This window comes from Leptinotarsa decemlineata, unplaced genomic scaffold, assembly GCF_025532065.1.
Source record: "Leptinotarsa decemlineata unplaced genomic scaffold, Ldec_3_MD MMD2_tig00004307_RagTag_RagTag, whole genome shotgun sequence".
Classification (NCBI taxonomy): Eukaryota; Metazoa; Arthropoda; class Insecta; order Coleoptera; family Chrysomelidae; genus Leptinotarsa; species Leptinotarsa decemlineata.
In genome coordinates this window covers 4098269-4116484 of record NW_027412606.1, presented here as the reverse complement: position 1 = coordinate 4116484, position 18216 = coordinate 4098269, and the positions used below count along the sequence as shown (strand labels likewise).

General features: G+C 37.7%; 1 protein-coding gene across 7 annotated transcripts in view; it reads left to right on the top strand.

The window, feature by feature from the left end:
* The window catches only part of LOC111512605 (uncharacterized), a 51240-nt gene extending 34320 nt beyond the window's left edge, over positions 1-16920 (top strand). For 5 of the 7 annotated variants that reach the window (XM_074178795.1, XM_074178794.1, XM_074178789.1 and 2 more), the window contains one exon: positions 15809-16920. In XM_074178795.1, the coding sequence (XP_074034896.1) occupies positions 15809-16721 (913 nt within the window). In that variant the 3' untranslated portion in view covers positions 16722-16920. The remainder of the gene's footprint in view (positions 1-15808) is intronic. The other 2 variants (XM_074178791.1, XM_074178790.1) reach the window with 2 other exon arrangements.
* Positions 16921-18216: the final 1296 nt, after the last annotated feature.

Genomic DNA, 18216 nt, shown 5'->3' with positions numbered 1-18216 from the left:
TTTTTCCCTTCAGTGTGAAAGCATTACTTTTTATTTCGACTTTTTTGGAATAGGAAACAAGCTCTTGTTTCAAGATATTGGGGTCTCCAGAGTTTCTAGGTAAGAAATATATATTGACGTCTCTATGATTTATTTAAACTTCCAATACATTTTCTAGAAACTGAAGACATTCATTCGGAGATGTTTGACTCTGCCCAAACACGATTGAAAAATTCTTCCTCTGTTTTTGGTCTAGACGGGTACTTGCTTCCTTCAACTCAAAATTTTCCTCTTTGAAGGCTCAATATTATGAGTCAACTCCAAATCTGACAAGGTTTCTTGTGTCTTGTCTAACTTGGCATCTAGTTCCATAATATTGCAAGCAAATCCGTCATCATAACAGTTGGATTTTCCTTCGTTGGCATTTTATGTGGTTCTGTTAGCACCTGTACTAATTGAACGGAGTATTCCAATATGTTTTGCGGATTAAAATACTTTTTTCTCCAAAGCGACAGTTTTTAATGAGTCGGGTGTGTTTGACTCACCTAATATCATAGTAATAAGGCACTTCTAATTGCACTATCTGAACAAGATTTTGTTCAATGTATCAACAGTCAATACATGACAAATACACAAAAACGACAAATTTATGTGTTTGCTAGAACCCTGGATATTTATATATTGACGGATCTTATTTTATACGACTGTTTTATTCGACTGATTCTTGAACCGTTCTCAAAATATGTAACACATATTTATAGGATTTGATCGAAAATGTTGAAATTTTGGAAGGGTTTTATTCCAAGATTTATTCGGCGACATATCTGAGGACACGGATGGAGAATTTACGAAAACAAAAGTAGCATCAGCCTTAACGGGCCAAAAGTCATGTACAAGTCAAAATTATACAGCGATATATCCGAAGATGAGAATGGAGAACTTCCAGACTCACCAGGAGTATCAGGCACATGAAAGCAGTCTGCAACCCGTAAGCTTTTGAACAATATCTCCGAATACGACGACAAGGAAATTCTAGAACTATGTAGCGAAATTGGAATAGAGGTTATTCCTCCAATACCTAATAAAAATATTTCCACTGACGAAGAATATTTTAGAGGCATCGACAGTACGAAAGTTGTGAAAGAATCAGCAGCCTTTCAGAAAATTTGAAATTCTGCAGATACCAATCGGGTGATCAAATCGAAACCGGATGCACTTCGACGTACTTCAGAAATAGACAATATTTCATCCTCAAGAAGCAGGAGTTTCTGCCGACAGTCATCGATAGTACCGAGTACATCTCCCGAATCTTACTGCAGAAAGTATAGTCGTACTAAACCAATTAATTGGACGTAGAAGACAGGGAATATCAAAGCATCGTGATTAGTAGGTTCTGCATCATTGACAATGCCGAATCAATTGGTTAATCCCAATGAGATTCACGTTTCCTCCTCTGTCAATCCTAAACGGAGGATATCAAACGTTGAAACGGCTCACAGTTTCATAGTGGACAATGCCAATGAGCAGACAATCAGCATGAGAATGAGAATACAATTTGAAGAGCAGAAAAAAAATACGGCGAAAAAAAGATCGAAAAGGAATCGTTAGGACACTTAAAATGGATACCCAATCTAACACATATAAAGATGCTAGGGGTCTTTCCCAGTTTTGTTCTGAAAGAAATGGGGAGATATCAATATCAGCTGGAAATAGGCAGCATGATATGAAGCGCATCGAAACGAAACGAGGTGTCTGCCGACATCATCGATAGTACCGAGTCCCTCTCCCGATCCTTACTGCAGGAAGTATACCCACACAAAACCAAACGATTGGACGAAGAAGTCGGGAAAAGTCAAGGCATCGGGATTTATAGCTTCGGCATCATCGACAATGCCGAGTCAATTGGTGAATTCCACTGGGATTCACGATTCCTCCTCTATCAATTCTAAAAGAAGAATATCAAACGTCAAGACGGCTCACAATTCTATAGTGGACAATGCCAAAGAGCAAGCAACCAGCATGAGAATGAGGATACAGTTTGTCGAGCAGAAGAAAAATACGGCCAAGAAGAGAGCGAAAAGGAATCCTGAGAAGTCTGGTTCCACACTGAAAATAGGTGCCCAATCCGACACATCCAATCATTCATCGGGCTATCCGAAACGGCGGGCGTTTGACAGCGATGAACCGCAATGGTCATCGAGGCTAGTCGAAATGTAACTGAGGTCGCCTACCATATCTTCTCCTATGTTGTATGGCGTGGAAATGTGACAAAAATCATTTGATTGTTTTATTTTTCAAATTATGTATCAATAACATGAAATAAATTATTTTAAGTGAAACTCTGTTTATTTAACGAATCAGTATAATATCTTTCATTCCCTTGAAGTACTTCATCGAAATCTGAAATACATATCATGAAACTATTGAGGTCGCCTACCGACTCTTTTCCGATATTCTTTCGGAGGAAAGTTCAGTAGGAAGTGACAAAGCACTTTTGTTGTTTTTATCTCGTTATTATGTTTCAACTACATGTATTGAAAATTCTTAGACGAAATCTGTTCATTTGATGAATTGGTATATTTCCTGATTTCTGAGGTACTTAATTAAAATACGTATTTACAGAATTGGATTGGAATTCTTTATTGTTTTATTGCTCTCAGTTTCATCGGGTTACTGTTACCTTAAGTCATCGTAAAGTTACCATATCTTCTCCTATGTTGTATGGCGTGGAAATGTGACAAAAATCATTCGATTGTTTTGTTTTTCAAATTATGTATCAATAACATGAAATGAATTATTTTAAGTGAAACTCTGTTTATTTAACGAATCGGTATATCTTTCATTCCCTTGAAGTACTTCATCGAAATCTGAAATACATATCATGAAACTATTGAGGTCGCCCACCGACTCTCTTTCGAAATTCTCTCGGAGGAAAGTTCAGTAGGAAGTGACGAAGCACTTTTGTTGTTTTTATCTCGTTATTATGTTTCAACTACATGTATTGAAAATTCTAAGACGAAATCTGTTCATTTGATGAATTGGTATATTTTCTGATTTCTGAGGTACTTAATTGAAATACGTATTTACAGAATTAGATTGGATTCCTTTATTGTTTTATTGCTCACAGTTTCATCGAGTTATTGTTACCTAAAGTCATCAAATATCATTTATTTTCGACCATCTGATTGGTTGAATATTGATATTTTGGAAAATATATCGCCATTCACTTGGTATATATAAAGCATGTCCTCCGAGACAACAACATCATCAGTGCAGACGTGGTGGTGTATTGTGTTTGTTCTTGAACAACAAGAGTTTTTGTCAAAGCTGAATTTGGTTTACAAATATGGATCGTGAGTACCTCAAAATTAGTGATATGTTGAAAAGAATTCGATCACTTGACCATTCGAGGATTTCAGAAGCACAAAGAGCACCGATTACGACAAAGCAAAATTTAATTCAAGATTTATTCGGTGACATATCTGAGGACGAGGATGAAGATTTTACGGAAACAAAAGGAGTATCAGCCTCAACGGACCAAAAGTCATGTACAAGTCAGGAATTATACAGCGATATTTCCGAAGATGAGAATGGAGAACTTTCAGACTCATCAGAAATATCAGACAAAAAGAAGCAATGTGCAACCCGTGCGTCTTCCAGCAATGTCTCCAATTATGACGATGAAGAAATTCTAGGACTATGCCGAGAAATTGGAATAGAGGTTTTTCCTCAGATACCGAATGAAAATATTTCCACTGACAAAGAATATTCTGGAGGCATCGACAGTTCGAAATTTGTGAAAGACGGAGTAGCTTTTCAGGAAATTTCAAATTCTGAAAATAACAATCGAGTGACCAATTCGAAGCCCGATTCACTTCGCCGTACTTCGGGTATGGACAATATTCCATCGTCACGAAACAGGGGTTTCTGCCGACAGTCATCGATAGTACCGAGTCCCTCTCCCGATCCTTACTGCAGGAAGTATACCCACACAAAACCAAACGATTGGACGAAAAAGTCAGGAAAAGTCAAGGCATCAGGAGCTTCGGCATCATCGGCAATGACGAGTCAATTGGTGAATTCCACTGGGATTCACGATCTCAACCGTATCAATCCCAAAAGAAGGATATCAAACGTCAAGACGGCTCATAATTCTATAGTGGACAATGCCAAGGAGCAAGCAACCAGCATGAGATTGAGGATACAGTTTGAAAAGCAGAAGAAAAATACGGCCAAGAAGAGAGCGAAAAGGAATTCTGAGAAGTCTGGTTCAACACTGGGTGCCCAATCCGACACATCCAATCATTCATCGGGCTATCCTTCGTTTTCTTCGAGGAGTGATGGGAATATATTGTCATCTGAAAATAAGCAGCAGGATATGAAGGGCAGCAAAATTGGCAGTTCAGGGGAAAACGACGTAATTGTTCAAATCCAGAATTCAAAAAGAGAGAGCGAGGAAGTCGACTACGAAGAGATACAGCCTAAAAAACGAATAAAATTAATTCTCACAAAACGGCGGGCGTTTGACAGCGATGAACCGCAATGGTTATCGAGGCTAGTCGAAATGTAACTGAGGTCGCCTACCATATCTTCTCCTATGTTGTATGGCGTGGAAATGTGACAAAAATCAAGTGATTGTTTTATTTTTCAAATTATGTATCAATAACATGAAATAAATTATTTCAAGTGAAACTCTGTTTATTTAACGAATCGGTATATCTTTCATTCCCTTGAAGTACTTCATCGAAATCTGAAATATATATCATGTAACTATTGAGTTCGCCTACCGACTCTTTTTCGATATTCTCTCGGAGGAAAGTTCAGTAGGAAGTGACAAAGCACTTTTGTTGTTTTTATCTCGTTATTATGTTTCAACTACATGTATTGAAAATTCTTAGACGAGATCTGTTCATTTGATGAATTGGTATATTTCCTGATTTCTGAGGTACTTAATTAAAATACGTATTTAGAGAATTAGATTGGAATCCTTTATTGTTTTATTGCTCTCAGTTTCATCGGGTTATTGTTACCTAAAGTCATCGTAAAGTTACCATATCTTCTCCTATGTTGTATGGCGTGGAAATGTGACAAAAATCATTTGATTGTTTTATTTTTCAAATTATGTATCAATTACATGAAATAAATTATTTAAAGTGAAACTCTGTTTATTTAACGAATCGGTATATCTTTCATTCCCTTGAAGTACTTCATCGATATCTGAAATACATATCATGAAACTATTGAGGTCGCCTACCGACTCTTTTTCGATATTCTCTCGGAGGAAAGTTCAGAAGGAAGTGACAAAGCTCATCAGAAGTATCAGACAAAAGAAATCAATGTGCAACCCGTGAGTCTTCCTTCAATGTCTCCAATTATGACCATAAAGAAATTATAGAACTATGCTGAGGAATTTTTAGTTATTGTTTCAAGCTTGATTAAAAAAAATATTTTCAACTTTTCAGTTTGATGTTCTTCAAAAGCGTGTTTTTCATTTTTTGTTATTATGGTCAGAAATCAGTTTTCTTCATTGCCTGAAGTTATCAACTTGGTTGATGAGTCCCGCGTCGAAAAGAGTATTGCATTTCTGGTATTTGATAGAAGTGCCCGTTTTCTATTCATTCAACTCCGGAGGTTTCAGTTAGACCTTCCCTCATAACTGTTTCTATATGAATTCTTCAGCATATATGATCCATTTTCTCTCTAATGGAGTCAATTGATTTTTGTTAATGGTGGAAGTTAGACAATTGCATTTTAGCTTTAACGTCGTCGAAACACAACTTCTGTGTGTAAACGACGTTTCTTTTCAAACTCGTTGAGTTTCATGTCTGTGGAATGAGATGGTGTATGATTACGAAAGTAATAATAGGTATGGAATCATCCTTTTAGAAAAATCAATCAGCATCACGTAAATGGTAATATAACTCATCATGAATGAACAGAAATGTTGAACTTATGATGCACTGTTTGGAACCTTTGGTGTAGTAATGAATATTACTGGAGTTTTTTTCCCCAACACCAAATCGTTATTTTTAACACCTCGACATGTGTTTCGATCACCAAGTGATCATTTTCAAAGAGGAAGATTAAAACTAAGGACTAGTGCGAGCTAATCCTATTTATGCTATAAAGGTAACTCATACAGGTAAACCATCCAGGCATACCAACCTAAATTAATTTAGCAATTTTGCCTTATCTATTATTTTACAATATATGTTTATATAAAACAATTTTCAGCTATATAAAAATTAATTTCACAATATTGTCTATCCAAATTTATTTTTTCAATGTGCCCTTATGTAGTAATCAGTAAACCCAACAACATTATTTTATTTTAACAAGCTATATAGTATGCTTTTTGGTATAGGTCCGTCATCGTCATTCATAATATTATTGTGTTTACTCATTTCTACACTCTCATAGGCATCTAGTTGCCTGTTGTTGTTAACTTGTCTAACTAATCTTAATGAACTGGAGTCTATGGAATGGTTTTGTTGCAAAATATGATGGGCGACTGCTGATTTTTCAGGTATTCCATATATTAAGTGTGCTATGTGTTCCTTATATTTTACTTTAATAGATCTTTTTGTCTGTTCATAATATTTTGCATCGCAGTCCTTACATTCAATTTCGTGAATTTCAGACTTTTCCGAATTCTCGACTTTGTCTTTTGGACTTCCCAAAAGGCTCTGTAGTGTATGACCTACCACCTTCATACCTAGTTCTTTGAAAATCTTTACAAAGTTCCTCGTATATTGGTGGTATGGAACTGAGATGTATTTATCTTGGCTTTTGTCCTTTCTGAAAGTCGAGATTTCGTTCATTCTCAACCTAAACTTCTTTTTCCTCATTATGTCATCTACAATACCCCTCAAGAAACCGTTAGTGGCTGCTATTTCCTGTATTGTACGTCTTTCTTTTTTGAACCTATCATGTGTTAGAGGAAAGTTAAAAGACGATGAACTGAAAAATTCAACCCAGCACGTTTATGCTCTCCACAGTGATGTGAGGAATATACCTGTACGTGCTTGTTTCTTTTCTAAATATATCGTATTCTAACCCTCCATATTGGCTCCTCATTACCAAAACGTCAAGAAATGGTAGTTGTCCCTTATTTTCTAACTCATATGTGAATTTTATTGATCTATTATTTCAAATGGAAACATAAAATGCAAACATTCCAAATAATGGATAAGGCAAAATTGTAAAATTAATTTAGGTTGGTATGCCTGGATGGTTTACCTTATGAGTTACCTTTATAGCATAAATAGAATTAGCTCGCACTAGTCCTTCGTTTTAATCTTCCTCTTTGAAGATGATCACTTGGTGATCGAAACACGTGTCGAGGTGTCAAAAATAACGATTTGGTGTTGGAGGAAAAACTCCAGTAATATAGAAATGTTGAAGTTTGCCATCACTGGTTCTGAAATTCTGAAACCTAAGCTACAAAATGGAAGTTTTGAAAAATGTTGGGGTTACAAACATATTTATTAGTTACGTACCACTAAATGAGTCAATAGAAATATTCTCTGACAGTCAAGCGGCGTTGTAAGCTCTTAGCTCCTACAGAACAACGATTAAATTAGTAGCAAATTGCCAAAAACGACTCTACTCTCGATATGAAGTCTCAACATATCGTCTCTGGTCTGGATTCCTGGAGGAGGGTGCTACAAGCAGCTTCATTGAACCAGAACCTGTCATTGGCATCGCTCAAGGCTTTGCCAAATCGACATTGATCACCTAAGTGGCAAGAAGATTTATGGACTTCTGGCGGAATCTTCCAGGATTGGCTCACTCCAAGGCGTTTATTCACCCTTCGAAGCTTGATACCAAGCAGTTGTTGGAGTACAGTAGGAATGAACTATGACATCTAACGATCCTTCTCACAGCTCACTGTCATTTGAATCGTCACATGCAGACCCTCAGACTGTCGGAAGACAGTGGGTGTCACCTCTGTTTGGAAAATGGAAGTAGCAGAGAACATAATTTGTGCCTGCCCCGCTGAATACCAAATCAGGTTTTCAGAGTTTGGCGGAGTCGTTCTCTCACGATCTGGCCTGAAAGACCACCTACACAACAAACTGATCGGTTTCGTAAAGAAGCTCGGTTTATTTGGTTGAGTGTGAACAGTTGTAAGCAACAATGAATTTTTGCGGGTTGCGGTGGAGAGTCGAACCTAACCTAACCTAACCTACGTACTGAAGTACATTTTTAAAACATTAAAATCGATAATATTTCCTTCGTGAACAGACTGCTTAAGAAATACTTTCAATTATAAAATTTATTCGATTGTTTTTTTTTTGTTCAGGAAGAATACTTCTCAGTGTACTTTCGAAAGTCAATAACACGTTACATGATAACACGTCGAATTTATAAATAAATATATGTTACCAATAAACTAGAAAATGTATAATTTGGTTCCATGGGCTCATGCAAACATCATATTCAGTCAGTTATATTGAAGCATCATTGTGTATTTCTCGTGTATCCGTTTTTGACTGAATGTACTGTTAACAATCGGGTTGAACCGCGTTAGATATTAGGTTAGGTTAGGTCCAAAGTGAGTGGATCTATTCAACCCTTCACCGCAAACCGCAAGGGTTTATTGTGGTTCACGCCTATTCACACTCGACCAAATAAACCCAGCTTCTTAACGAAGCCGATTAACTTGTATGGTGAGTGGTCTTCCAAGTCAGATAGTTGGAGTACGGCTCTGCCGAACTCTAAAAACCTGATTCAGTACCCAGATAATCTAATCCACCCCGCTCGACCTACTACAAATTTATTATATAGATATGTTATGTAGTCAATGAATCTATATATCTATCTGTCTATCTATCTATCTATCTATTATTTCACAAAATGAGACTATGAAACACCAGCCTGGTTCAAACAGAACTGGACGATATCTCAATCGCCACAAAAGACATAACCAGGAAAGGAATTTCTGACAAAAACATAACAATCTGCACTGATAGTATACAAGCCCTATTAGCCTTGCACAGAAAACTTGTTACTTCAGGGCTAGTACTAGAGTGTCACCAAGACTTAGCCAAAGCCTCGGTAGATAATAACATCATCCTGAGGTGGGTTAAAGGGCACGACAGGAGTGAAAGTAATCGCATTGCCGAACCTTTAGCCAAGGAAGCGGCTGGGCTAAGAATTGTAGGACCCAGTGACCCCTACGGCCGGATGACTTCGACAATTGCGAAACTATCCAAATGTCACACCCATGCTCAATCTCTAAAGAGATGGAATAGGATCAGAGAATGCACTCTTGCCAGGATGACCCTCGGCGACCTTGGGAAGCTGGCGCCGAAGACATATCTGGCGATTACCAGGAAAAACCTACGCTCAACAATAGGATATCTGCCTGGCCACTGTCAACTTAGAAAATATCTTCATATTATAGGGCTGATATAAACACCTCTATGCAAGGATGTGTGAACAGGAAGATGAAACTGTCATGTATGTCCTATGCGAGTGTCCGGAGTTATCGTCAATAAGAGAGTGTGTGTTCGGCGAGTCTTGGCCTACACCCGCCGATATAATAATAATAATAATAATAAACGATTATCTAGAAGGACAACTCTTCGGGAGGATGTACAATGGGTCACATGTGGCCTAAGTGCTGTGGACCTACACTCACTCTCCCTATTCTTTAGATACAGAAGACTATGAATAGCCACACTTGTTGAAATTGTGCGCAAATCATCCAATCAAATGCGATTGGTAACACTGTGAGTGATATTTCACTAACCTTGTTTCGGAATCATCGTATATGAATTGATAACTTCAAAAAATTGAAAGGACAAGGACTAGGATGACAGAAACAGCTCCATTACATTTGGTTGTTTCAAAACAGTTCTAAAAACTGACCAGACATTTGGAAATGATAGTAATAATGAACGCACTGTTCGACGTTGGTTTGCACAATTTCATTACGGATATTTCAGCCTTGAAGGTGAGCTCCAAAGTAGTTGACCTATAGTGATCCAGGACAAGGATTTAAGGACCTATTACAAACGGTTTTTGGGATGGCAAAAAAACTGGGCGAGCTCCCATGCGTTCTTTGATCGTTTAAAGTGTCAAAAAGATCGAAGAGGGGGTGCTCTATGATCTGAATGATCGACAGAAACTTTCACGTACCAAGGTCTGTTCTTCTTTGCTTTTGCGTAACTAAAATGATCCTTTTTGGATTGGATCTTCACGTGGGATGTAGTGGATCCTCTATGACAACAGGAGACGTTCAGAACAGTGGCTGAACACCGATGAGCCATCCAAGTACTTTCCAAAGGCAAAAACCCATCAAAGAAGACTGTGGTTACTGTATAGTGATAATCGGCTTTTTTTGTACCTTGGGAGCTGTCTGACTTGTCCATTTAGTCCAAGTCCTTGAGCTTATTGCGTTAATTCTCCCATCTTCTCATGACACTCATTTCATTAGTCTCGTTTCCTGTACTAGTTTGTACAGGTTCCGTGTTGGATGTTCGCCATATTCTTCTGGGCGTAATTTTGTACGTCCATATATTGCCTGCCTCCTGTGATTCAGTGCCTCACATTCGCAAAAGATGTGTAGACCTATTTCTATCCCTCCGTTGCATAATCTGTAGCTGAGGTCTCCGTTATACAGCCCCATTTTATTCAGGTGTCCTCTAAGCGGACAATGAGCAGTTAGTAATCCTGTAATTATTCTGAGCTGATCCCTACTATATTGAAGTAGTTCTTCGGTTCTTTTCTCGAATGGTTCCCTAATGAAGATTCTACTATGTTTGTTGCCAGGTAAGTTTGTCCAGTTCTCTATGTGCTTCTTATTAGTCCATGTCCCATGTCCTCTAAGCGGACAATGAGCAGTTAGTAATCCTGTAATTATTCTGAGCTGATCCCTACTATATTGAAGTAGTTCTTCGGTTCTTTTCTCGAATGGTTCCCTAATGAAGATTCTACTATGTTTGTTGCCAGGTAAGTTTGTCCAGTTCTCTATGTGCTTCTTATTAGTCCATGTCCCAATCTGGTTTCGTACCAATGATTTTGATACCCTCAGAGCTGGTTCAGGACCTACATATGAGGTTGATGATCCACGTCTAGCGCATTCATTAACTTTATCATTACCTGTGATTCCTGAGTGCCCTGGCACCCACTACAAAGGTAATTTGTTCCTGTTTGTAAGTTCATTCAGTTATTCATGTCATTTCCAGAGCAGTTTTGATGTCACCTTCGGGTTTGTCAGAGCCCCTAGTCCGCTCTTGCTGTCTATAAGAATAATGACCCGCTCATTTCTTTGAGATCTCAATTTAATAAGCCTTGCACACTGCAAGATAGCATACACTTCCGCCTGAAAGACGGATGTGTATAGTCCTAGCGGATAGCTGTAGTTCAGCTATCCGCTCGGTATATTCCAGCTCCCGTTCCTTGTTTGGTCTTCGATTCATCTGTACGCCAGGTGTTTTTTCCAAACATGTTTTCGGGATGACTAATGGTCTTCCACTCTTCACGGCTAATGATTTTGGCCGTAAAGTTTGTGTACTTCGGTGTCATGTGGTCTGTGCACATATTCAATATGTGCTCCTCCACTTGTTTCGAAATTTTTGTTCGATCCGATCTTTTGTAGTTCGGTGAGTTTTCCAGTCAGAATTGGCCCATCCTGGCCTCCCCCATTATCGCAAAGTGTAAAGGAGGTAGATTCAGGAGTGTCTTCAATGCAGCTGTTGGGGTTGTTCTCATTGCTCCCGCCATTTCCAAACATGCAATTCTTTGCACCTTGCCTAGTTTGTTGATGGCGGTGGCCTGCTTCATCTTTGGCCACCGGACCAGAGATGCGTATGTTAACATGGGTTTAACCACCATCGTGTATAGCACATGGGGGCTAAAACCCCCATGTTTTTCCACAGGTGCGTCTGGCAAGTATCAGTGCTACCTCCGCTTTCCTCTTTATCCTGTACAAGTGTTGGTTCCAGGTCAGTTTGAAATCTAAGATTACTTCCAGATATTTAACCTCCCTCGACACTTGCATTTCTTCACCTCGAAGTTTTAGAGGTCCGAGACCCTCCGTTTTAGTCCTCTCGGTGAATGCTACTATGGTCGATTTGGATGGGCTTATGTTGAGTTCTTCTTCTTCGGTCCATCTTGTTATAATGTTCAGGACCTGCTGCATGCATCCCTTCACTACATCATTGTATTTACCCTGGACTAAGATGACTAACTCGTCTGCATAGCCCAGTGCTTTATACCTATTATGGTCCAAGAGACATAGTAGCTCGTCCATTACAAGGTTCCATAACGGAGGGAATAGAATCCCCCCTGAGGACAGCCCCTTGCTACATGTGCCACGACTGTTTCCCCCATAATGGTTGTATATACCAATCTTTCCCTAAGTATGCAGTCTATCCACCTACAGTTGGTCTTGTCGATCCCTCTTCTCCTCGACGCCTGGATGATTGATTGTGATCATCGGCTAGTGTGATTCACCTTTCTGGGTGAAACCATCACAGTAGAGTACCATTGTGAGGAAATCGATGAACTGTACTGACAATTGCGTTGATGGCAGTAGCCGGCACTGGTCAGCAGAAAAGGTCCGATCCTACTACACGACAACGCCCGTCCGCACGTTTTACAAATTGAACATCAATATTCTGCCTCGCCCACTATACTCCCAGACCTCTCGTCAACCGATTACCACCTTTACAAGCACTTCGATAACTTTCTCACCTGTAGAACCTTCGCTTATCAGGACTTAGCGAATACGGCCGTCGTCGACTTCATCGAATTCCTAGCACGAAAATTTCATGCTGACGAAATTGCTTGACTTGTGTCACGTTGGCAAAGGTGCACTGATTCAAATGGCGCTCATTTCGATTATAATAAATGAGCATCTACTGAGATACATAAAAACGAAAAAACGTTTTGAAACAACATAATATTTGTGTTCGTGTTCTCATATAGGCTCTCATTTCGTATTCAAACAACATGACAGTTTTCTAGAATGCATTTTCGGTTTGTGGTCAAACTGAAATGGAAACTACATTATGTACGAGTATATTCAAATTTATTATTCAATTTTGAATAGGAACCTCGGTGAAATGGCTTTGCCTCCATGCTCATATATTGAAAACATCACCTTCCAACCAGAAAATAACATATTCATTTCTATTTTACAATTCAGATGAATAAGAGGAACAGAAAGGATTTCTATCAGATATAATATGTTCAATGTTTACATTTCAAACTGCAATTTATTTCTGGATTGGTGTATTGCTTCAACAGGTGATTTTATCAGTTTCAAAATTTCTCTGCCAGATTTTCTCTTACAAATAACAATATATACCAAATATAATGTCATTTGTTATGTTGAAAGGATTATCAACTTATTGCCATTCTTTCTGTTTTTTTTTAAATGTGCCATAATTGTAGTAAATGTTTAAAAGGTAGCAAAAACGTATGTGAATTTCTGGAACTTCAACTAGCATTTCCTAATATGACTAATAATCAATCCGTGCAAAGCTTATTGTTAAATCATCTGATGATGGAACTTTTAAGAGGTGATGATCGACTGTATTGCCGAACCTACGCCAAACTAACTGATTGTTATAAGAAAACATGTATATCTGAGGCACCACTCAATCAAATAATAACACTGATGATCTTCAAATATGACTCGAAAGCAGGGGAGCCGACGATGCAAAATGGGGATTTACTCGAGCGTCATTGAGACATATTAGGTTGCAAAGCTTAGATGATAAGAAAAAAAATTGTTATATAATATATACCTTTTCATCGGTGGGGAAAGCGGCTATAGATTTTCAAATATGTAAAAAAATATTGTTGCATGGACATACTCGAGCGCGTCAGATATCAATGTTTTACGTATTTTTAATAATGTTGATATGTTAATCTGATCATTTGCATGATGTGGGTGGTTGTACGTAAGGGTTAAAAGTGAAAAGAAAAAAAAATATTCGAGCGCGTCAGATTTTCTAAGGGGGTGTTGAGTGCAATAAAAAAAAACTCGCATTCAATAATCTGACGATTTTGATCTGATGCGAACTCGCGGCCATTATTATAATGTGCAAAAAAAATTCGTCATTTTGAAATACTCAAGCGCGTTAGATTGAGATATATATGGTTCATCTTTATGTTTTAGACGTGCTGTTTCATAATCTGACGAATATCTAGAGGGATTCCCTTAATCTGACAAAAACAATTTTTTTTAAATTTTTTTCAATTCATTGAACTTAATTAATTGAGAAGCTCAAGGAATAGCATGCAAATAAGTAAGTGTATGTTTTTTAAGTAGAAAACTTGTATTAATAAGAAAATAATTTTTTTTAATGCTAAAAAAAATTATTTTTTTTTATCAATTGATTAATTACTTACTATTGCATAAGTTTGAAAATGTCCTCATAGGACAGAACTGCAGTAACGTTAGTCACAAATAAAAGTGGTAAAAAACATAAAAATTTCAATTTTTCTTTTCTTCATTACGATTTCCTACCACGTAGTAACGGCTACATCCATCAATTAATTGATTATGGCAACATAATTCAGAGTGGGGACGGAGTGAGAGAGTAATAGATAGAGAAAAAGTGAATAGAGAATAGAGGAATAGAAACTCGGAGAGGAAAATATAGGTATCACACAGCTGCACGCATTAAACTTTATCGACGAATTTATCCATTTTCAATTATTACAAATCACTTCAACTAAATACGTGAAAAACGGAAAACAATGATTTGCGCTCGCTAAACAAATCGTTTTGTTAACTCAACAACTTGCATGCTTTGCACGTCACACCACACTCGCTGGACGGCCGGCATCGGCCTTGGTCGTTCTCAACCTATGCGCGTAAATTGCGTTACGCTAGTTGCACACACACCGATTTTGGACGGCCGACTTTGTACCGGTCGTACTCACCATTCCAGTCTCGAATGCTCGTTGAAATTGTAGTTACTACGCATTAACTTCATTTTGTTAGTACGTGCTAATTACGACAACAAAGCAACTGATTAGCACGCACTACCAGAACGAAGTTGATGCGTTATTTCACCGAGCATTCGAGACTGGAATGGTCGGTAAAAAACCGGTGAGTATGCAAGAGTGTATTTAGTCATGTACGCCACTACTTCCCGATACTGCCGGCGATACAGTGGCAGTGGACGGCTGCTCACCGGTATTTTACCGGAGACGATCACCGGTCGGCGTGTGTGACAGGTCCCGTTCCCACATGTGGTTCACTATTGGAATTTGGAAGACCGGTACAAAGTCGGCCGTCCAAAATCGGTGTGTGTGCAACTAGCGTTAGTTATCAATTGGCGACTTTTTCGATGTAAAAGAATGTTTTTTACGTACTTTATTATATATGTATATCCTAATTATTAAAACGCATCAAAATGGTGTATGGACTGAATGTTTGTAACATGAAATAATAACATACATGAAAAAAGGGTCGGGAGGTCGCATAATATTTTTTCTTGCTAAGGGGGTCGTGCCATGCAAAAGGTTGAAAAACACTGCTTCAGATGATCTGATTTATAGCCAGTCTTCAAGTATGCCCACTGACTATATGTGAAAAGCATCGAAATGAGTGGAATAAAGTGAAAAATGAGTTGAATAATAGAAAAAAAAGCGGAAAACTATTTTAGAAATATGAAGTTTTCAACATTGAGGTGAACAATATGTAAATAAGTTAATGGGTAATTTTGTTCTGTTGAGGGGAAAATAATGATAGAGACATACTCATATATTCCTATACTATGCAACCTACCTAACATTTTCTCTTTCTAATTCTGAATCTATCAACGGTATTTCGTGAAATTATCTTTGCATAATGTTGCAGGTATTTGATACGGCCAGAATTCTATCCAGCAATGTTCACCCTAGTGTTCCAGCCAAATCCTTTCTTTCACGAACAATATGGAACATATTTTGAAGATCTGAAACAGCTCAGGGATGCAGAATGGGTTGGGTTCTGCCACGAACATCAAAAGATTTGGTATATCACTTGTCCACAGATGACTTCAACAACATTCGTAATGCGGCACGTGAATGTTGACATCTATAAACAACCATCGCAAATGATGGCGTACTATCCATATTTTATGAAGAGTATAGGTTCCAAAACAAAGAAGAATAAAAGCTGCCAAACTACCGAAGACTACGTTTATAGAATCAGGGAGTCCAGTAAAATTTGGAACTACTTTCCCAGTGATTCTCAGTCTATCAGTAGCGCTTTGGCTAATTTGGCAACGAATCGTCTAAATGGAACCACCCAAAATATAATTCAAAGGCCATTCACCATCGAAGAATCCGAGTCATACGACAGTCAGTGGCCCGTTGTTGGCCACAACAGAACTATCCGGCCAAATCCCTCTAGACCGGATAATATATACAAGATTCGTAAACTCAGTGGATCCAGTCATTCGAAGATTGAGAACTATGATCCTCCATCAAATTCAGAAGCAACAACACCAACAGCTAATCTGTCATCTGTGTCAGACTCAACTAAAAGTGGTATACCATCCACTCCACATACTCGTAATGCATTACAGAGTTTGAATTTTCTAGAAGCTATGAGAAAACCACCTCCACCCTATGAAAGTAGAGTTCTTTCAGCAGAATTGCTTATAAAAGACAAGGTTAAAACTGAAATAGATGAAGAGTTCGAATTGATAGAGACTGTTATTTGGGAAGACGTGATGAAAAACGAGGAAGAATGGTATAAAGAAGAACCAAATACGCCTTCTCAGTAATGTATAATTGATTAATCATTGTACCACATATTTCAACAGAGTTATAATAATTTATTGGAAAAAGATTATATTATTCGAATATTTGATTTGTAGTTACACCTAACTATCAAGCAACGACTCAGTCTCTTGAGCTGCTGATTAATAATTTTATCAAACTGACTTGAATGTTTAGTGGAATGTAATATATATATTGAAAGATGATGTGTAATTTTTTTCACGACAGCATATGGAAAAGTATTATATGGTAGTGTATTCATATTTTTTCACTTTATTGACGACAACTCGTTACAGTTACTGTGTCAACATTCCACTCGACAAAGGGAAAAACTCATCTTTTATTAGCGTGTTAAAAAATTAATTGGATTAATTGGAAAAATTAATTAATTGTAATGTCAACTTTTGTTTTCCTTGATTTCATTTCCAGGTCATTTATAATTGACCAAGTTTCTTTGATTTTGTTATTCGACTCTCCATTCCTGTTGTTGTAGTACTTATGTTTAGCTGGTTGGAGAGTGGATTTATAGATTTTTCTATAAACGTTGAAAGTGGAAGAAAATAAATGGTTATTAATAATTTTTTTGAGATAATGCAGTGAGCGCAAATTACCAGAAGATGTCTTCAATCCTTTTGTCAACCAGGGTTTTTTAGTTTTCATTTTATTTTTTTGATTAGGAGAAGACTTGTTAAACACATAAGTTAATTTACTATGGAAAGAAGAGAATGGATCAGTTTCAGTCAAGGTACTCTGCCAGTCAATTCATATAAAACCTATCGAAATTTGAGCTACTGAACAGTCTACCAAACTTTGTATGCACCTGTTTCCTCGATGACTTGATTGAGGGGACAACTGAACAAGTAACATTTTGAATATTGAAATTGCTACAAATATAATCGATGCGAGTTGCAGAGAAGCGGGATATGTGAGTATCTTCTTCCACATGCATACTCAACTCAATTGTAAGAAATACATTTTTTAGTGATTCCCCAGCATAGGAATCACCGTCATTATAATCTATATTGAAGTCTCCTGTTATTATCAGGGAGCAGTTCCGAGGCAAATCAGAAAGTAATATTTCTAAGTTATTTATAAATATATTGTCGTCTGAAGAGGGAGATTGGTAAAGGCATACAATATGTAAGTTGAATTTTTTACTAAAGCAGATCGAGAACTCAAAATGTCCATCCTCCAAGAGGTCTATGTACTTTTTTATTGGAACGAAAGAGTATTCAGTAGCTGCTTTATCATTGATCATAATTACTGTACCTCCATAATTGGAGTCTGTTCGGGAGCTTCTACATATAACTGAGTAGTCCAGTATATAAATCGGTTCGTTGGTATTACACCAATGTTTAGTCAACAATAATAAGGTGGGAAAATTCTCACTATTGAGAAAAACGTAGAGTTCATCACACTTGTTTCTTAGAGACTATATGTTTAGGAAAACTAAGGTAAGGGACTCAAGTCCAGGACCGGAGCAAAACATATTGTTCAATT